The sequence below is a fragment of the Ictidomys tridecemlineatus genome, chromosome 12 (assembly GCF_052094955.1).
Source record: "Ictidomys tridecemlineatus isolate mIctTri1 chromosome 12, mIctTri1.hap1, whole genome shotgun sequence".
Classification (NCBI taxonomy): Eukaryota; Metazoa; Chordata; class Mammalia; order Rodentia; family Sciuridae; genus Ictidomys; species Ictidomys tridecemlineatus.
Genome location: NC_135488.1, coordinates 20,783,905 through 20,806,513, shown reverse-complemented (window position 1 = coordinate 20,806,513; position 22,609 = coordinate 20,783,905). Strand labels below are relative to the sequence as shown.

The following is a 22,609-nucleotide window of genomic DNA, read 5'->3' as shown; positions in this document are numbered from 1 at the left end:
TATTGAGTAAGGTGTGATTTGTCGATTAAAAGCCTTGCCACGTTCTTTACATTCATATGGCATTTCTTCAGTGTGAAGTCTCTTGTGTTCAGTAAGTTGTGATTTTCAATTAAAAGCTTTGCCACATTCTGTACATTTGTATGGCTTTTCTCCAGTATGAATTCTCTGGTGTCGAGTAAGGCTTAGTCTATAATTAAAAGCTTTGCCACATTCTTTACACTTGTATGGCTTTTCTCCAGTATGAATTCTCTGGTTCTGATTTTAAGATTAAAACCCTTGCCACATTCTCTACATTTCTATGCCTGATTTTAGATTAAAACCCTTGCCACATTCTCTACATTTCTATGGCTTTTCTCCAGTATGAATTCTCTGGTGTTTAGTAAGGCCTGATTTTTGATTAAAAGCCTTGCCACATTCTTTACATTTGTATGGCATTTCTCCAGTATGGATTCTCTGGTGTTCACTAAGGTAATATTTTGAATTAAAAGCCTTGCCACATTCTGTACATTTGTATGGCTTTTCTCCAGTATGAATTCTCTGGTGTTGAGTAAGGTGTGATTTTCGATTAAAAGCCTTGCCACATTCTTTACATTCATATGGCATTTCTCCAGTGTGAAGTCTCTGGTGTTCAGTAAGTTGTGATTTTTGATTAAAAGCTTTCCCACATTCTGTACATTTGTATGGCTTTTCTCCAGTATGAATTCTCTGGTGTTGAGTAAGGCTTAGTCTATAATTAAAAGCTTTGCCACATTCTTTACACTTGTATGGCTTTTCTCCAGTATGAATTCTCTGGTGCTGAGTAAGGCCTGATTTTAGATTAAAACCCTTGCCACATTCTCTACATTTGTATGGCTTTTCTTCAGTATGAATTCTCTGGTGTTTAGTAAGGCCTGATTTTAGATTAAAAGCTTTGTCACATTCTTTACATTTGTATGGAATTTCTCCAGTATGGATTCTCTGGTGTTCACTAAGGTAATATTTTGAATTAAAAGCCTTGCCACATTCTTTACATTTGTATGGCTTTTCTCCAGTATGGGTTCTCTGGTGTTGAGTAAGGTGTGATTTTCGATTAAAAGCCTTGCCACATTCGTTACATTCATATGGCATTTCTCCAGTGTGAAGTCTCTGGTGTTCAGTAAGTTGTGATTTTTGATTAAAAGCTTTCCCACATTCTGTACATTTGTATGGCTTTTCTCCAGTATGAATTCTCTGGTGTCGACTAAGGCTTAGTGTATAATTAAAAGCTTTGCCACATTCTTTACACTTGTATGGCTTTTCTCCAGTATGAATTCTCTGGTGTTGAGTAAGGCTTAGTGTATAATTAAAAGCTTTGCCACATTCTTTACATTTGTATGGCTTTTCTCCAGTATGAATTCTCTGGTGTTGAGTAAGGTGTGATTTTCGATTAAAAGCTTTGCCACATTCTGTACATTTGTATGGCTTTTCTCCAGTATGAATTCTCTGGTGCAGATTAAGGCACGATTTTCCACTAAAAGCCCAGCCACATTCTTTACATTTGTATGGTTTTTCTCCAGTATGAATTCTCTGGTGTTGATTAAGGTGTGATTTTCCATTAAAAGCTTTGTCACATTCTGTACATTTGTATGGCTTTTCTCCAGTATAAATTTTCTGGTGTTCAGTAAGGTGTGAGTTTTGATTAAAAACTTTGACACTTTCTTTACATTTCCAGATTTTCTCTCTAGTATGATTACTGTAGTGTTTAAAAAGGTTTGAGCAACACTTGAAGACATTTTCACATTTCTTCAATTTGTAGGGTATATCTTCATTGTAAAGCCTATGGTTTTTAGTAATGGATGGAATTTGAGTAAAATATTTTTCACATTCTTTACTTGTGGAGGATTTATCACTGCTCTGAGAAACAATTGAGGAATCTTTAAATGCTTTTACATATTTTTTAAACTTGTAGGGCTTCCCACCAAAATTAATTCTCTGGAGTTCAGGAATTCTTGTAGTTTTATTAAAAATGCTTTTACATACCTTATATCTGTAATTTGTCTCTTGATTATGAAAGCTTGGATAAATAAATTTTGGGCATGGATTAAAAACTTTTTCACTTTTATCATTGTAAAGCTCTTTTAACTGATCACATGGGTGTTTTCTAGGATTTAAAAAAGAGGGAAATTTTAATGACTTTCACAGAATTTACATTGTTTTACACCAAATCTAACATACTGCTGAATACTTTGTGTAGAGATTGTCTATAGGTCCTTAACAGAAATATTTGTGGATATTTACAAAATGGTGCATTTCAAATTATTCCACTAACTGAAGAATGAACTTGACTACATATAAAATTTTGTATCTTTCAGAGGAAGGGTATAATTACAAAATGCTGTGCAGATATATTTAAAAGCACACATGAGTCCTCAGATAAGACTGCCATATGTGTTGTTGTCTTTTTCCAGCTTAGCCAATGCCCCATATCCCTACAGTTCCAACTTGCCTCAAACACACTATTGTTTGGTTTTAATTTGCAGGAATTCCTGAAGGCACAGGAACCTAAACATGGCACTTATGTGCCAGAACATTTTCATTAACCAAAGACCAAACTGCATCTGAGCTGGGCTGCTCAATTTTCCAGCAAAAATATATATCACTGAGGGTGTTGTTAAAATTCTTTTTATGTAACTAGCTCACTGAAATCAGTTAGAAAATACTTTGGATTTGTTGAAAACATATTCTTTGAGATGCATAGATGAGTAGTGCTATGGCCTAAGATTTAGTTCACTGGGGACGTGTATAGGATTCAGGAAGTCTCTGGATCTTAAACTTGGAAAGTTTTTCTCATTCCACCCACAACCACAGAATGCATAGATATTTTGGGTATTCACTTGGAGACTGGTCAAAATCCCTGTTGATATGAAAGATAAAGCAGTGCATGTCAGATGGATCTGCTGAAAGATATCTATGAACTCTGCATGAATTTTTTTTTTTTAAAGCATGGAATCCATTAGGAGAAAAAGACTGGTATCTGGGAACTCACAGTTGAAATCCAGCTTGTTTGGGACTATCCAATACATGTTATATACTACCTAGCTTTGTCTAAATTCAGCATGGCCCTGGAGATGGTATCATCCATTGGAGCCACATAGCCACAGCATCATATAGATGGGTGAGACTTGCTAAAATGCCAATCTACATGTCTAAAGAAAGAATTTTACTGTTGATATTTTATTCCTATCTTTGATGTACACTCCCTTAAATAAAGAATGGAAAAATTACCTAGTCATCTTTCTTTAGATCTTATGTGGTCTAGAGAATCTATAAGGTGCTTTACCTCTTTTATCATAAATAAAGGAATATAACACAAGGCCATAACTTATTTATTTCAGATATTCATTTTTTTTTCAGGTGGCTCATCACTTTCCAAAAGGAAATGACTCAGGTGGAATGCTTGAGGTCCCATGACATGGAGTGATTATGATAATTTGTAAGTCATGAATAGATAGGTAACTACACAAAGAGTGCTTCAAGTTGAATTCAAATTATAAATATTTACAAGCAACCTTTACTCAAACCATCAAGTTTCAGGAAGAAGAGTCTACAAAAATGCTATCCTGACACAGTAGAACGAATCATGGATTGACAAAGACATTATAGATCTTTGTTCCCTAAGGAGGAGAAATTTCATGGTAAGACATGCCCCATTCAAAGGTGGTCTTACCTCACCAATGTGGCTGTTTTAATTGTCTTAAAAGTTTTACAATTACAAGCTTTAGTCCTTCATTGTTCTTCATTAGCCCCACACCTTCCCTACTGCTTATGCACCAGGCATATTTTCTACTCCTCAGTATGAGCCCAGAAGAGTGTCAGAAGACTTACATTGTTGTCATAAGACCCCCATGTCTACTTTTGAGGTGTGATGCATTCCTGCATGCCATTTGGGCTTTGGGTTTTCTGGGAGACTGTTCTAGAAGTTCCTGAGTCTTTCCTTTGTTTCAGTTGCTGTACATGACAGATGAGCTGTATGCTTATTTGATGTGTTTTAGAAGTACATCGCTGCTTCTCTTCTCTTTTATTAATTATTAGTGCATTCAAAAAGCAATGGCTACCAAACTTTCACCTTAAAAATATTCGATTAATCAATAGTTCTTTTCAACAGAAAGTCCTAGTGAGGCTTATTGCAGCATTTCCATTTCTCCTTTTTTCTGAATATTTTTCTTGTCTCTAAGTAAAAATACTATACAGGTGTTTAAATGATGAGACAATTTGTCTATATTGTGTAGAAAATCACCTTGTTATAACTTCATAAAACAGATTAGAATATTGCAATTTTGTATTAGTGATCTGTAGACTTTTATCTAATGTGCAATCACATAGATTATTAAAAGTTAAAACATAACTGATTAATAAGCATTTTATTACTGTTTAGATTTTTTTCACTAAAATGCCCATTTCTATTCTAGTTTTATTTATAAAGCTTCCAAAACTGGTTGAGTCTTTATTTTCCTGAAGGTATTTTAAAGACTCAGCTTTATAATGGCCTGTAAACATTGAATGTGTATGTAGGTTGATACATGTTTTTGCATTTGAAAATACTGTGCATTGTAGTGGTTTTATACAGAATATTTTAAAATTACAATAATGTACTTAAAAATTTTAACCAAACAAAAAGTGGCTGTCACAAGTTGAGGAGTCAGTCTTCTGAGATGTTTGTAATAATGTAACCTGATTAATTTGTAATTTTGTGTATAAATAATTTTCATTATTTTTTCCTGTTTATTAAAATTTTTTGAACTTTCCTCTCTTTTAATTTCTATTTCTTGTTTAAAATTAAGTATATAACTCTCTTGGTATCCATACCTGCTCTTTATCAAGTTTTGCACAAAATATTTTATTTCTTCCTCTTCTGAAAATTCTTGGTTTGGATTAGAAGTCATACCTGAAATAAATTAAAATAGCAAGTTATTCCACTTATAACACTATGGGGAATAGACTCTGCAAATATATAAAAACTTATCAAGATGGGGGAGGGGCATAGTACCAGAACAGAATAATTTAAAGCCATTATTACTCAAGAAATATACAGAATTTACTATAATATGCTGACAAAAGCTGTGAGAACTTTGAAAATCATCTTAAGAATTTGTAGCACCACAGATGATGACAACATTCAAACTGATTGATATCATAATCAAAGCCCTTCACTTCAACATATTTGAACTCCACCTGTGACTCAAATGTTGCAGAAAATAGATCTCTTATTTTTTTTCTCTTTTTATCTTTTTGGGAAGCATTTCTTAGGATTAAACACAGTGATATTTTATCACTAAAATACATCCATAGACCTTTCTATGTTTATACTTTTTTTGAGACAGTTTATTACAACAATGCTAAAATTTATTTTAACCTGGCATTCCACTGCCGTAGATTCCCAATTATATGGAATTACATTTATATATCATTGCACATGACCTGTTTTTGTTTACATTGTAACTTCCAAATATTTTCCAAAATGACTATAATGATTAACTTTAACATATTTTAAATAGAAAAATCTCAATGAAAATAATAGCTCACACAATAAAGGGTATAATCTACTCAAGCAAACCAAAAGTTGAGAGTTGGAAAATTGATGTTGTTAATTATCTAAGCAATGCGCAATAACCTCTTGAAAGATATTTATTAAACTAAATAAAAATGTAGAAAATTGAAAATAAATACAGAAAAATAGGAACAGAAAAAGTAGAAATTATATACTGGAAATATTCATTTAAAAATGTCTCAGGTTGGGGATACATTTTAGATGGTAGATTGCTTGACTCACATGCAAAAGGCTGGGCTTGATTCCCAGCACTCCTCCCCCGACACACACACAGTCTCATGAATTAAAAATTTGAGGAGGCCGCGCTGAGCGAGGGATCGCCGCGAGAGCAGGAGCCCCGGCGCTTCGCCCACCCGGTCCCCCGCAGCGGGCTCACCCCCTCCCCAGGACTCTCGAAGAAACGCGAACAATGAGAAGCCGCCTCCCCCGCCATCCCCGAGGCCAGCACGGCCGGGGGCGGCGGCGCCATCTCCCCTCACGCCCCTGCGGACACACCCCCCCCCTTCCGGGCGCGGGGCCGCCGTCAAGCGCCGGCACCCGGCCGAGCGGACGCGCGTCCCAGCCCGCGGCTCCCGCGCCCTTCGCCTCGCCGCCCGCCCCACTCACTGGCTCCTACCCCAGCCCGGGGCTCCGCTGGCCGCGGCCGGAGCGAGACTCAGGTATCAGCCGCCGCGGCCGCCGGCGCCGCCGCACAATATGGCGAGCCTTGGCTTCCGCAATGGAGCTCGGGAAATACAACAGGGGCCGCTCAATATTCATGAGAGACGGAGGGGAAGCCGGCTTGGCCGGCGCTACGGGGAGGGCGGGAAGAAGCGAGTGAGGGAGGAGGCGGAGGCGCGGGACGGGGACGTGCACGGCGCGGGGAGGCCCGCGGCGCGAGGGGAGGGGGCGCCGCCGCGTGCTGGCCAGGACGGCCTGGGAGCCGCGCCCCGCCCCGGCCGGCGCCCCGCCCCCGCCTCCAGGCCCCGCCCCCGCCCCCCCCGCCCCCGGCGGCCCCCCGCGGCCCGTCGCAGCCCCAGGGCTTCGCCTGGTGACGGCGGCGCCACCTTGTCCTCAGTGTGCACTCTCTCCGAGTTTTCATCCCTAGCTCGGTACACCTGGTGCGCCTCCCTGGTCCGCTGTTGGGGTTCAGGCTCAGACTTGGTCTTGGTACACCCATCCCACCGGTAGAAATCCTCGTTCACCTCCACGACTTCACCTGAACTCCCTGCACCCTGGAGTCCCCTGGACACACACACACGCTTTTCATCCTTGCAGAGTAAACCTGCAAGATCTAATTATTTCGGGAAAAAGTGGCCTTCAACTCTAAAAGTATGTTGTTGGACGTCTGTTAGCATTCTGGTCGTTCTCATCAGGGCTCTTACTGTTAGACCTTGCTGCTGTGTTATTTCTACTTCTTGGCCCTTTCCTCTGCTGCATTGTCTTCTGAACTTGAGAATGCAAGAAATAATAGCTTAAATAGATGTAATAACTACCTAAAACACAGCCTATGGGAAATTTTTGCTTGATGGATATAAATTATGAGCTGAAGACGTAAAAGATTTGAAGAAGTGAAAGATTTGCCTAACTTAAAGATGTACCATCAGTGAGATGTCATTTATCTGGAAAAGATAACCAACAATACCAGACGATGAATGTAAAGGCACTTGTGACAACAAGGAATGGACTTGCACAAAGAATTCAGCAAACCGGTTTATAGCCTCCAATAACTATGTGGTTTAGGTGGATTACGTAACTTCTCTGGACTTTGTTTTCCTCTTTTCCAAAATAAGAAATTGTGTTAAATGATTCTAAGGTCTTGTCCAGCTCCTGAACTCATTAAAACTCTAGGTAAGCAATTCCAAATAAATGATATGAATTTACATAGGAATTTTAAAAAGACATATCAATCCCAGCTGAAGTACTCAGGGACAATTTCTTGAGGAGCTGGGATTTGAGTTGGTCTTTGACAGCCTTGGATAGGTGGGAAAAAAAGAGGACAGGCATTAAAATATTAAAGACAACACATTATTTATGCTTCCTAATAGCTACTAAAGTAAACAAGACCAAAGCATTATTCTTTTCTAGTGGCTTGAAAAAACTCTCCCTTACTATTCACAGTTTTAAATAAGAAATGACTATTTTCTGACTTTACAAACCCTTCAAGGTTAAGCTCTTTCTTAGATGTGAATATAAAATCAAAATAATCATGAATCTCTGCTTTTCCCTTATTGTGAGAGTCCACTTTGTAGAGACAATACAGTTGTGGAAGCATCTTCTTTCTTTACTCGAGATGACTGTTTTGTAATTCAATCAAAGGAAGACAGCATGTTCATAATTTAGGACCTTTTGCACTAGTTAAAATGTTTTTGAAAAAATTATAATGTGTGGTTAGATTAAGCAATTCAATTGATTTTGAAAAGTGATCATTTGTAGAAAGCACAGGAATTTTATGTATTAAAGTTAATATAGTACTTAAAAAAGATTCACGGGAGAATTAGTGGAAAATGGAAAACTTATGGGATATCTGAATTAAATGTGATTAAAAAGCTAGTCCTCAGGCTAACATCCTTAATATGAAAGACACTACTGACAAATTAATGGAACTTATTATATCTCTTACTGGAACACTTGGTTCTGATAGTAGCACGTGTTTGGGTAAGAGATCTTCCCTAACTATATTAACCAGGAAAAGTTTATATTATGATGTATAGTAACAGACATTGCCATAATGGACATGCCTTAACACAACAAAAAAGTTTATTCATCCTTCTCGCTCCTTATGGGAAAGACTGTTCCAATCCCTTCAGGAGCTAGATTGACAGACTCTGCCATCTTATAGCTCTATCACCAGGAACACAGCAACTCATTTTCTATGGCAAAAAAAGAAAATGACTGAAGGTCTCTATGAACTTTTCAGAGCCCTAACTTGGAGGGGAAACAGATCATCAATCATATTTCTTTGCCCAGAACTGCTTACACAGTCCCACACATCTGCGGGGAGACTGAATCCTTGAACCGAGTTCAGGAGAAGTGGGGATTTTGGTGAACAATGCTAATATCACCCACTTTGACATCACCAGTTGGTTTCTGGATGCTATGAAAAACACTCCAATTTTTCTTGTGTAACTTCAAGAAAGTTACACTTTCAAAAACTAATTCTCTATAGGTGTTCAGCTCACTGTTGTATACAGTGAACTTTCCAATTCCTTTTTCTTTGTATTAATTGTACAGTATAGATTTTCCCCAACTTAAAATGTTTTACTTGAATGTTTCAACTTTGTTATAGTACAAAAGCACATTCATGCAACTATTTCATTTCTTCACTTTCAGTACAGTGTTCAATAAATTATGTGAGATATTCTGTGTTTTATTATTAAAAAAAAATTTGAGGAATAAAATATATCAAATGCTAGAATTAATTAAAAGACACAGTTAGTGTTAGACACAGTCGTGCATAACATTAACCCCAGCATCTCGGGAGGCTGAGAAAGGAGGATCAGGAGTTCAAAGACAGACTCAGCAATGATGAGGCAGTAAGCACCTCAGTGAGAACCTGTCTCTAAGTGAAATACACAATAGTGATGGTGTTGTAACTCAATGGTTGAGTGCCTCTGAGTTGAATTCTAAATAAATAAATGAAAAAAGTTAGTAAATTTATAACCAAACTTTTAAAACTCTTCAAAAAATAATTGATATCAAAAGATATAAAAAAAGAAATTTTATTTACAAAGATATTCTTTTATGATTAACATTTAATTTCTTTTTAGAAGACTTCCAGAAAAGAATTGGGATATATAGGTATGTATGTTGAAAGAAAAAGAAAATATGAACCTAGAATACTTTATCTACCAATACCATTTTTTTGAATTTTATGAAAAATACATCTTTAAAGATATGAAAATATTCAAAAATTGCTTTACTTCTTTACCTGCTATAAGAGAAATAATCAGTGGAATATTTGCAATAAAATATTCTGCACAACAGAAATCATATAAAATTTGAAAGCTCTTGTGGAAAAGAAAAATATATACAAATATATATTTTATTATACTTTCATTGTTGTATGTAAAACATTTCATTGTACAATAGAATGTGGAAAACTAAAGAATAAAAATTATCATAAATATTTGCTAATTAGTATAAATTAGAAAAGCAGGTATGGCATCAAACAAATCATGGCAACACATGTAAAGAAATTGATTGTTTTAGAAAATCAATAAATTCTGAATAAAATGTAGTGCAAACTAAGTACTTTATTTTTTCATTAATTTTCCTTTAGTTATACATGACACTAGAATGTATCTTCATATATCATACATTCATAAATTATAACAATCTATTATGTGGAGTTACACTGATTGTATATTCATTTAAGAATATAAGAATGTAATTTCCAATTCATTCTACAGTTTTTAAGCACTTAAATAATTACAAAGTAATGACAAAATAAACGTCAAGGATAAAAAAAATGGAAAAAAGTAAATTATCACCATAAAAATGTATGAGCTATGCATTAAGGCATATTTTAATAGTAGAAAAAAATATAAGAAATCAACAAAATTTGATAACTATAGAAGTTTTTCCTCATCACTAATTTCAATATCAATAAACAATTTTGAAAAAAACTAATCAAAACACAATATGACCAACAAGATTAAATTTAAAAATATTTTAAGTATGTCAGATTTAAATCTACAAAAATTCTCTTTAGATATAAAGTCACAGAAAGATTAAAAACAAAAGGATAAAACAAATATTACATTCAAAATTGTTGATAATATTTATATAAATAAGAGACAAAGTAGAATATTATATAAAAATAAATATGCCAAATGCTTAGAATACAATCATATGGAATTATATTTGTAACTCAAATAATGTTTTTCATCTACAGAAAGAAAAGACAAAATTCAACATCATAGAAAGCAAAAACATAATAATAGAAGATATCAATCCCCAATTAATGCAAAGAATAAAAAATAGAATTGCATTATTACCCAAGGAATAAAAAAAAAAAACCTTCAAATAACATTAAAAACCATTTTGGTTTACAGAGGCAATATTCTCTGTAGTCTCTGGAATATTATTCCAAAGAAATAAGGTTAAACGCACAAAACAAATGTTAACAGATATTACAATATTGAAGTTGCATTCTAACATAATAAGACAGAAATCAAAAGCAAAAGTGATATTTAAAATTTATGAATATGAGTTTAAAGCCAAATTCAGCAATTAAGCAAGGCCCTAAGCAACTTACCTAGACATTGTAACAAAATGATATATAAAACATCTTCCAGCCAAGCATGATAACACCCACTTTTAATTCAAGAAGCTTGGGAGTCAGCAGGATTGTGAGCTCAAATCCAGCCTCATCAAAACAAGGTGGTAAGCAACTGAAGGAGACCATGTTTCTAAATAAAATACAAAATGGGGCTTGGGATGTAGCTCAGTGGGCAAGTGCCCCTAAGGTCAATCCTCAGTAACCTTCCCAAAAAAGGGGTGTAGATGTGGCTCAGAGGGTAAACACCTCTGTTACAGAAAAAAAAGCCTAAAGCACCCAAAGTAATCTATGAAGTCCATGTAATACCAATCAAAAAATCAATATTATTTTTGCATGTACAAAATAAGTTATTTGAACAATTCTATGGAATATCCTGGGTACATACATAACTACACATATTAAAATAAAAAAATGCTTCCTTATATAAATACAATAAAAGTTACAATATTCAATAGAGCATATTAACTTGAGGTTAAATGAGGAAGACATGAGTAATAAAACTAAAAGCATATCAATTAGCCCTCAACTTGATGGTCAAATCAAAATATATTTACAGACCTATTCTCATTAAAAAAACATTCAATAGAGACCAATGTGGCAAACCAATCAAATTACATTTCACATGACTACATGTAGGTGATTTGAAATGAAATATGAAAACTTTTAAAATTTTACAAAGATAAGAAATTGTATAATATTTAAATGATCAATTTTTAAGATAGTATATTAAGTGAAATAGTAATATCAATAAAAAAAACAAATACCAGGTAACTCTATGTATGAGAGATATCTACTGTAGCCAAATATAGACACCAAAAAGAATGGCATCAGGGATGAAAAGGTGAGACAAAGAATCACTTGTTTGGAGGAAAAAATAAATTTACTTTATATGTGATACACACATTCTAGAAAAAAAATCTTACAAAACAATTTATATGAATACTACTGAGCAGTAAATTCAAAATATATAAGACAGTAAGTTCTGGAAAGTTATACAGTATACAATTTTTATCAAAATTAAAAATTTGACAAATACATAAAAGATAAACAGAATTTGAATCATCTTTATGGTACCTTTAAAATACTAAAGTCTTACTCCTACACAAAAGAACAGATTCATATATAGAGAGATAATGAATATGCCATTAATTCTAGCAACTTGGAAGAAAGGCTGAGGCATGAAAATAGAATTTCAGCTTCAGCCACTTAGCCAGAGTCTATTGTAAACTAAAAGTGAGTTCAATCCACTGTATGTGTGTGTGTGTGTGTGTGTATGTATAAATATATAAACTTAAATACATTATATGATTAAGCACAAGAACTGAGTAGAAACAATCAATGTACTATATAAAATCATATATAAAAAGGGTTAATATTTATACATGTAAAAAAATCATAGCAAAATTGATTGAAAATTGGAACATGGTTCACGTGCAGTTTAACTTCAACTAATGTTTTCCTAAAGTGACAAATCATGATAATTTCTGTTCAATTATAACATATAGGTATAGAAATCAAAACAATATCACGGAGCTGGGGATGTGGCTAAAGCGGTAGCGCGCTCGCCTGGCATGTGTGCAGCCCGGGTTCGATCCTCAGCACCACATACAAACAAAGATGTTGTGTCCGCCGAGAACTAAAAAATAAATATTAAAAATTCTCTCTCTCTCTCTCTCTCTCTCTCTCTCTCTCTCTCTCTCTCTCTCTCTCTCTCTCCTCTCTCTCTCTTTAAAAACAAAAACAAAAACAATATCACGAATGTGAGAAAACCTAATGAACAACACTGAAGCTCTCTATAGAGTGAAACAAAAAAAAAAAAAGAATTAGAAAAATGTAACCCACAAAATTCTGGATAATTGTATTACAATAAAAATAAATCTTTTTACTTTTTTTGTAGTGATAGGTGGACAGAATGCATTTATTATATCTGTTTATTTTTATGTAGTGCTAACAATCAAACACAGTACTGCACAATGTGAGGAAAGCCCTCTGCCACTAAACTACAGCCCCAGCCCTGAAAATTCTTCTTTAAACCACATTGATTAGCTATACTTACATAACCATTAGGAGCAGGTATTATGAAATACTGCTATTTATTACATGGCAGAAAAATGATAAAAAAAAATACATGTGCAATGTCAAGGTGCTATGTCAATTCCCTGCTTGAAAATGCTCTTCACTAGAGTGTTATCAGCCTCAAATATGATCTCTGGCACACAGCTCCTGGGAATAAAAGAACTCTCTTTATAGATAAGCACAATGTTTCACTGAGCCTAAAACTGTCTACATAACAGTAAGTTTATACAATGGACTTTCTTGAGAGCTACACAAAACTCCTAACATTGCACATTACAACTTAGTATATAACTGAGGAATAAGGTACATAATGTTGCTAAGTTGGTAACCTCCCTAGTAATAAAATGAACAATATGTAGTAGTGATGCCAATGAACTAAATTAACCTATTGAAATGAGGCAGCTTGGCCTCCTTGCCATTATCCCACCTTTCCTGCCTCTTGACTCTGTCTTTTTTTTTTTTTTAAACAATGCTTTGTGTATTTGAATGTAGGGAGATCACTGGAGAACAAAAAGAGCTTAAATCATTCATATGCATGATAAACATAGAGCATGCAATGCTCTTTAATTATTGCAACAGAAATAAACCTAGGCTTGAAAAAATTAATTTTTTGTGTCAGATTTTAGCTTATCAATTAACATTTTAAAATGTGAATTCCTCTTTGACATTTGAACCTCTTATCTGTATTCTTTGCTTCATTGATTTTTTCCCACTTTGATATATGTCTGCTGTCAATTTTCTCTTCAAATTCCAAGATTATTTCTTTGGGGGAAAGAAAGGTGACCAAGGATAACTTACAGAGAGCAAGATCTTTTTGATGGAAAATGGAGTATGTCACATTTTGTTATTTTCTTGATAACTACAGAAGGCTTTTTAATATTTTCTTCCATTGAAAAAAATAAAGATAAAACACCCTTAATATTCTACACAATTATTTTCCAAATATTTTTTCAGACAAAAACACTAAAATAATTTAAAACCAGTTTTATTCTCTACATTGTGAGCACTAATTAGAAATGATAAGTTAAAGATAAAGAAAAATATTAAACACTTTCTTTTCTATAAAAACAAATGCCCAATCTTTGTCCTAAAAAACAAGAAACTAAAACTTTTTCATACAAAATAGAAGCTGGCATAAGATACACTATACAGTTAAAAAATTAAATATTGGTTTTGAATTAGAAGTTCTGAATAAAATTTAGGCTCACCAATAAAGCGTAGGTGTCTACAGATCTCTAACATCACATCTCCATATAAAGTCTGCTGAGAAGGGTCCAGGCATTTCCATTCCTCTTCTGAAAAATCAATGACCACATCCCTTAATGTCAATGGTTCCTGAAGCAAAAATGAATAAATACACATCACATAAACAATATGATTTATGACACAGTATTTAACTTCACAAAACTTTTAATGAGTTAAAAGAGGTGGTTTTCACATATGGTAGTAATGTCACTGTTCAATAAGATACTTTTTTTTATGGTGCTGGGGATTGAACCCAAGGCCTTGTGCATGAAAGGGAAGCACTCTACCAACTGAGCTATGACCCCAGTGCCAATAATTTGTTACAAGCAGTAAAATTGGTGGATAAATTTGGTATAATGAAATCCAGGGAGCAACACATGAGAAGCAAAACACTGAAGCAAAAAAGTGGAAAAGATCCAACATAATTCCAAAAGATAAATAATAGTTGCAATTAGTTATTGAATATTCAAAAAAAGCACAACAAACAAAGTAATGATACTTGAGAAATACATAGGAAAAATATAAGTAATAACTATACTTATACAACAGTGGTCACCTTAGCGTGTTGAAGACATAAGAGATCACTAAAGACACACCAAAACTTTCAACAGACCACATATGTATTTGAATGGTTATCTCCAAAGTTGTCTATCTTCTCATTATTTAAACATACCATAAATCTATACTATCTTTAAAAAAATATTTTTACTTCTGCAGACCACAATATCATACTTCTAAAACGATAAAATTTTTAACTATCAAACTATTACAAAACACTTGGGTACTTGGGTCAACTTGAACTACATGAAACAAAGTTATATAACAAAAAATAAAAATAAAAAAAAATTAAGTGAACAGACTGTTAATCTCTCAGTTCATAAGAAAACTGATACATCAGGTTTAACATTCCCAGATTTGTATAACCACTCTGTGAAACTGTATCCTCACCTGGCTCATTTCAAAGTAGAAAGTGAGAGAATACTAAGAAATTAAGAACAAAAATTCTGAAAGGTTCTGGCACCCTAAATGCCTCCCTGACTACATAGAAATACATCTTTTTCCAGGGTCTCACTTATCACTAGTGAACCAACACATACATGAAGTTAGTTTTACATTCTATGTGATGTCTTTCTTCTGAAACAGCATTATTTTTTTTTTAATTAGAGATTTAACCCAGGAGCTCTCTACCCCTGAAATGCATTTCAAGAAGTTTTTATTTTATTTTTTTAATTGTGATAAATGGGCTTACAAAGTTGCTTAGGGTCTCTATATTACTGAGATTGGACTCAAATTTACTTTCTTCCTATCTCATTTTTTTACATCACTGTGATTACAGGTGTGAGCCACGACTCCTGACTCTGCAACCACTACTGATACTAAATGTGTGAACAACAACCAAAATTTCAACAATTAGTAGTCTCATAATTCAATTATGATAACATCTAGTACATATCCCACAAGGCTGGTGTTATGCCTATAAAATTTTCCTAAATGAAGTGCCAGTTACAAGTCCCAGAATAGAATAATATTTATATTTATGATTCATTTCCTATAAATTAGGGGTCTCTACATCTACACAAACAAGTTACTTATTCTGATAAAAAAGAACACACTTATATATACTCGCTTCTTATAAATTATATAAATAGGGAACTTGACAATTGAAACCTTGCATAGAATATAAAAAATGACAGAGAAAAATGGGACACCTTATACGCCATTTTAGGAAATAACTGGTTGAAGATATTACCTCCAATTTTTCTGTTCTACTAAAGAAGAGCTCCCTTCCCAATATGATCTAGAAGATCCTCACTATTTTAAATATGATGGTTTAGAAACTCAATCAGAATATTCACATTCTTGTCCATAAAAAAAATTAATTGAACACCTTTATATTCAGGGGTAAGAACAAAATATTTGTTTAAAAAAAAAAGTGAATCTTAAGTCTCTCTCTCCTTTATGTGAAACCCTTAGAATATTAAGCCATCTCATGTCAACCCAAAACAACATACACACAATTTTCTTAAAACTCCTAAGTATTTGTTGGCTTAGGGTAAAGGAATCTTCATCTGGAATTTTGATTTATTTTTTGGTAAGGGGGCATTCTACAACTAAGATATATTCTAGGCCTTTTCTTTTTTCTTTTTTTTTTTTTTTTTGAGACAGTGTCTCACTAAGTTGCTACACTGAACTTCAGGTTTGATCTTTCTTTTTCAACCTCCAGGTTTTGTGATTACTGGCATGGCCTAATGTGCCCAGAATTTTATGAATTTTCTAACCTTCTTTGGTCCATTTTGATTTCACCTCACTTATTTTCTATTTCTTCAAAAAAAACCAAAAACTTGACAGCCTAAGATTTTGGATGCATGCATTGCCTATCTCTGAATTTTTCTAACCTGACATTCTAGAAAAAGCCCCACATCAAGAAAAATTATAGCCATAGATACAACTAAAATCTTACTTAACCTTCAATGATGTTCTTTTACAGGCTCAAAAAATTACCTTAGTTTGAATACAATTTGATTTGAAATTTAACTCTATCTTTTCTCTTTGGAAACTTCTTTTTTAAACATTTCAAATATTAGTGACAAATTACATTTTATATGTAATAAAAATATTAGAATAAGTGAGAGATGGTCAATCCATATAATTACCACCCCAAACATGAGGCACTATATTATGTCTTCCAATTAGCATATAGTGAGTTTTTCCGTGAAGACATCTGCACAAACACAGTAGGATTTTTTTTTTTTTTTTTTTTTTTTTGCTACATCCTTGCTACGGTTTATTCTCCTTTCAAATTCTGGCACATTATAAAAAAATCTTCCCTAGGTGAGTAAGAAAATGGAAGTCAAAAATCATATTTGCCTTTCTTTTCAGTTACAAAATCAATGGATCTGAGCAGCAATGTATTTCTGTGGAGCTGAACCTAACATTTGAGGAAAATAATATTAATATTCCAATATTTGATATTTACATGAATCCTACAAAAGATATCTCTCTAATCTTTAGAGTATCTAGAGTATTCATCTAGTTAAAAAAGGTGCCCCATTCTCTGACCACAAGGTACTCTGTAGGAAAAGAGGATTACACCCAGGTTGGTATTCTCTAGGTAATTCAACAAGGGAGCTGTGAACACTTTGGGTTAGCTTCATGTAATTTTTACACCATGGCCACTCAAAGACATGGCAGACACTTAAGAGACATCATACTCTAAAGTTTCTTAAGGGGACCCCAAACTTGCTATCTATGCTTATGAAGGACAAATAAACAAAAGGTTCAAAGATGTTTTTAATTTTAATACTAAAGATTAAATTCAGCAGTGTCTACACACTGAGCAACATCCACCTCCTCTTTTTATTTTTAATTCTCAATATATTGATCCTCTTGCTTCAGCCTACTGAAATTCTGAGACTCTGAACATGCATCTTCACACACAACATTAGGTACAAATATTTTTTAAAGTGTTTCATAACTCCATGTTCCTCTCATGTAAAAGTACAACCATACACATGCACATACACACTCATTCACTTTTAAAAATTCCATCCAAAACCAAGAAAAAGATGAATTAAAACTATGTGCTATTTGAAAGAGAATAGAACCATACTTCATAATATAGTGAATTAGCTGAGAAAAGATGACATTTAAGAAAATCATGCTTACCACACATTTGGAAAATGCACTTTAAAAAGTGGGTGCCACCTGGTAAGGAAAGAGAAACTGAAAATTCCTTGGACCACAGCTCCTCCAAATATGAATTATTTACATGAGTCAAAATTCTCATGTCCTGATCCTGTCTATAAAATCCACTCTGAAGCGGTGTAGGCAAGAAAACACAGTTACTTTCAGGCCAGGAAGAGGTCACCAATCTGGAATAGGACAAAAAAGTAGAATCCTCACAGTCAACCCCATTCTTAGGCCAGAGGTGGCAGTATATTGAGCTTTATCAAATTTAGAGTAGAGTTAAAAGATTAAAAAGGTGATGTCAGGAAAGCCTAGGTTCTCACAATTAGTTCAGACTACTTTTACTCAACCCCCTTCTTCTGCTTCATAATGTCGAGCCCTGCAGACTGATCATTTTTAAAAATTCTCGAGGGCCTGTGGTGATGGCTCTGGTAGACTGCTTGCCTAGGATGCATGTGGCAATGGGTTCAATCCTCGGCCTCACATAAAAACAAACTAATGTATCCACCTAAAACTAAAAATACATAAATAAATAAATATTTTTTTAAAAAAATACCCTGAGAGTAAGAGGGAAAAGGCTTGTGAAAGAGATACCCAGGCATCACAAAACCTGGAGATGGATCAAGAGATCTGCCTGAGACAGAGATGAATTTTCTCCCATATTTTGAAGCCTACCCTCTATTCTTTGGTTGTTGCTCTGATTCAATAATTATTACCCCAATCACTTCTGATTAAATAATTTTTACCTGAATAAAGAAAATATCAACATCAGACTCCTCTGCCTCTGAGTGCCAGGTGAAACAATTTCAACTAAGGCTTTAGGACCCCAAAATAATGAACTATTAATTATATTCCCTCTCAGACAGAGCCTTTTAAGTACTAGAAGACCTGGCCATAGAATGGGACATAAATATTTAATGTTGAATATAATGTCATATCAATTATCAGGGACAATAATGCCAATAACAGATTGACAAATGCAAATAATATAGTGAGAATTACTTTACATATTTGGGTTTCAAAACCTTCATACTCTGGCTAAATGAGGCTTGTTTTGTTGGTTGTTTGGTTGGTTGGTTCCAGGGATAGACCCAGTGATCCATCACTGAGGATCATCTCCAGTTGTTTTCATTTTTTTTTTTTTTTGCCAAAATCTCACTAAGTCTTTGAGGCTGACCCTAAGCTTGTGATTAACTTTCTTTATTTTTCTGAATCACTAGCATTTCAGGTATGCAAAATGCACTCAGCTCTTGTTCAGGAATTTTGATGCAGCTAGAGTTTAGAAAAAGTAGATAATCTTCTATAGCATCGTGCACAGTTTAAAAAATAAAATGATAAATATGTATAACTGAGATTTAGATGCCATGAGTAAAATAAATAATTATAATAATAAATAAATGTCTATAAATTTTTATAATTTATGTTACAACAAATAATTTGTACTATACAATAATTTAAGATATAAAATAATTTAAATATTTTATTACATAAAATTATGATTATAATTTCTAGGAAAATTATTTATATTTTAACCCAATATTATTCATAATTTTATTATTCTAATAGAGAAACAATGAAAATTGTTAGCTAACTACATGTGTTTTTCATTAAACTTTCAAATCTCACACTTTTTTCTACTTCTAATACTTTTCAAGGTAGACCAGCCATATTCCAAGAACTCATTAGCTACATATGGCAAGTGGCTGCGACATCAAAAGTATATATTAAGCGATGTGGTTTCCTACTCTGCAAAAAATTGAATGACTGAAACCCTGCTTTCTTATCAGAGTTGAGAAAACATGTTTTCCTTAACACTATTTCTCCTTTAAACCAAATGAGAAAGAAATAATATTTTTAGACCCAGGAGGCTATGAGAGTTGCCTAAAGCCGGCCATTCTTTCAAACTGATAACTGTTATAGTAGCTTTTCATATATTAAAGAGCAAACAACTGATGATGCAAATCCAGGGGGAAGTGTCCTCATATATCTTCATGTCTGTATATACTTTTTAGTTGTGAACAAAAAAATTATATATTTTTTAATTTTTCCATTGGGCCTTCATCCTAGTGATCCAGCTATGGTTGTCTGGCTTGTCTTTTGTTGTAGAGTATGCTGTGAGTTAAAGTACTAATAACATTTTAATGTCTATATGCATTTTGGCATTACTCAAAATTATTTTACAGATCTTTTAACATTAAATCAAGAAAAATAAATTCAGTGCTTCTTTCATGCCTAAATCTATGCATTTAATTTGAAATTATTATGTTTTGAATTCTGGCTTCCTGTCTCTATTAAATGTATTTTAAGCTATGAAGTATTACAAACTACCAGAAAACTTACTAATTCATAATTCAAATGAACAGTTTTTGAGTAAGCCAAAATTATATTGATTATCTGAGCTATTCTAATTTCAGCAGAAATTTTATATATGTATGCTCCACAATTTGACATGGTTACCCTGTTCCTGGAAGAGAGATGACTGTCCATTTTGGTCTTTTTATTCTCATCCACATGGTCTCTTCTCCTTTATAATCCTAATATGAGCTTCTTCTTCTTAAGATTATGAAGTTTACAAAGATAAAAACTGGAAGAATTCAACATACTTTAGGTCTAATCACAATACCAGTAGGTTTCCATATTTACCCTCTTCTACTGGATGTAATATAATAGCCATACTTTTTATTCACATATTGGCATAGATATACTACCTCTTGATAAGGAGAGCTATAACAGAGAATTGCCAATTTGCTGAGATACAGGGAAGTATATGGAACTGGAGATATTTTCGCATTATATAATCTTTTTTCTTTTCTTTTAGAGAATCTTTGTATGTCTATTATGTTAATTAATACAATTTTACAATACCACAGGTAGTAAGAGGCTATTCAGGTTTTGAACTCAGAATCACAACTGTCTGTCTCAAAAACTCAATGATTTTTCTAGATTATAGAATCATGCTACATTTCTATGGCTCTTAATATAGTTCAATTGATAATACTTGCCTTGAATGCAAAAGACCCTGGGATAAATTCCCAGCACCAAAAAAAAAAACAAAAAAATACATAAAACTTTTCGAGGATTCTATGAACTAAAAAATTACACCTCTGCTATAGAAGCACATTTTTTAGCTTCATATCTTTAACTACTTTTTACTATTCAAATACTTTCAAGAACACTCAAGTATTTTTTTAATAGAGTATAATTTGGGTAAATCAATTTGGACTATGTTTTGAAAATTAAGCTAAATGATTCATTTTTATTTCTCACCATGAGATAATAGTAAAAACTGTGCATAACATACAGTATATCTTCAACGTAGTTTATTTATTTATTTTTTTGTATTTGTAGTCTATTGTAATTTTGAATCTAGTCTAAACCTAGACATTCTTTTTATGAAATAGTTTCTTGATATGAAAGCAAGGGAACAAGATAGATCTACTGAAAAAAATACTTCCTCACCAAACAGTTTTTGTAAATACCTGAAAATTTAAGAAAATCATCCTTTTATTTTTTTCAACATTGCAAATCTGTTTACTATAAACCCCCACAGGAAAGGGTGAAGTGGACAAATCTACACAGCACACAAGGAAAACACAGAGACTTAAAGCATTTTCAACTGGAAACCAATGGTTTCCAATTCTGTCTTAAGTGTACAGGCACTTGAAGGGCTCTTTAATTTTAAAAAGAAAAAATGCATTAAAATAATGTAATCCATAACCCTGGATTTCATATGTCTGGAGAAAAACCCACCCATCAGTGTTCTTGAAAGATTGGAAAAAAAATTACCATGTATAGTAAAACTAAAAAACATTACTTTAAATTAACATCTTTTAAAAAATGAGTTGCAAAAACACATAAGATATATGCTCATGAATTTAGCTACACAATTTTTCAGTTTTTTGTTTTGTTTTGTTTTTAGCTACGAAAAGCACTTGTGATAATCAAGTAGCAAATAGAAAAAAATCTTATTTTAATTAAAAATTCTGGAGATTCTTGTTGATATGGTACTGGTATTACAGCTTTATATTTGAAGTGAGTAAGCACATTATGGCAGGAACACATGGCATAGAATTGCACCAGGTGTCAACAATTTGTTCCAAATACATACTCTACCAAGAACTAAACAATTCCCAATAGGCATTACTTTCTAATGTTTTGACTAAATAAAACAACCTTAGGAAAGGACTTCTAATACATGGACCATTATGAGGCAGTTATTTAAACCACAGAACCTGTATTGTATTATTGATGTCCTTTGCATACACTGATCTTTGATAGTCATTTTTCCCCATTCAACTCAGTTAAAAATTACTAGAAATATACCAGGCACAGGACACAGTTATAAGTGTCTTGATTTTGAAACACATAATTTTATCAAAGAATTTAATAAGAGACAATTATTAAAGAAAATTTCTTAAGCCATGGGTTGTGTTGCATGCCAATAATCGTACAATAAAGGTGTCTGGTACTGCTGGATTGCAAGTTCAATGACAGGCTTGGTAACATAGCAAGGTGTCATTTATGGATGCACTTCAATTGTTCATTTAAACATTCAAGAACATTTGAGTTATCTCTTATATTGAACCATTAGGACTAGTGGGCCCATCAATAATTTTAAATAAATAATTATTCCATTCAGCTTATTCTTTCCTAGTATTTCAATGACACTATATTTTATTTTTCTGGTTGCTATGAAAATCATAATTTCCATCTTATCATTTCAACTTAATTAGAGTCAATATTATATCTGTTTACTAAATACAAACTAAAAA

The 22,609-nt window shown here is 33.5% G+C and overlaps 1 protein-coding gene across 1 annotated transcript in view; it reads right to left on the bottom strand.

Moving 5' to 3' along the window:
• Positions 1-308: 308 nt before the first annotated feature.
• The window catches only part of LOC144369104 (uncharacterized), an 84,256-nt gene continuing 61,955 nt past the window's right edge, over positions 309-22,609 (bottom strand). The window contains exons 3-5 of the mRNA XM_078028170.1: positions 14,135-14,240; positions 1,869-1,892; positions 309-1,613 (exon numbers count right to left, since the gene is read on the bottom strand). Coding sequence (XP_077884296.1) covers positions 343-1,613; positions 1,869-1,892; positions 14,135-14,240 — 1,401 coding nt within the window. The 3' untranslated portion in view covers positions 309-342. The remainder of the gene's footprint in view (positions 1,614-1,868; positions 1,893-14,134; positions 14,241-22,609) is intronic.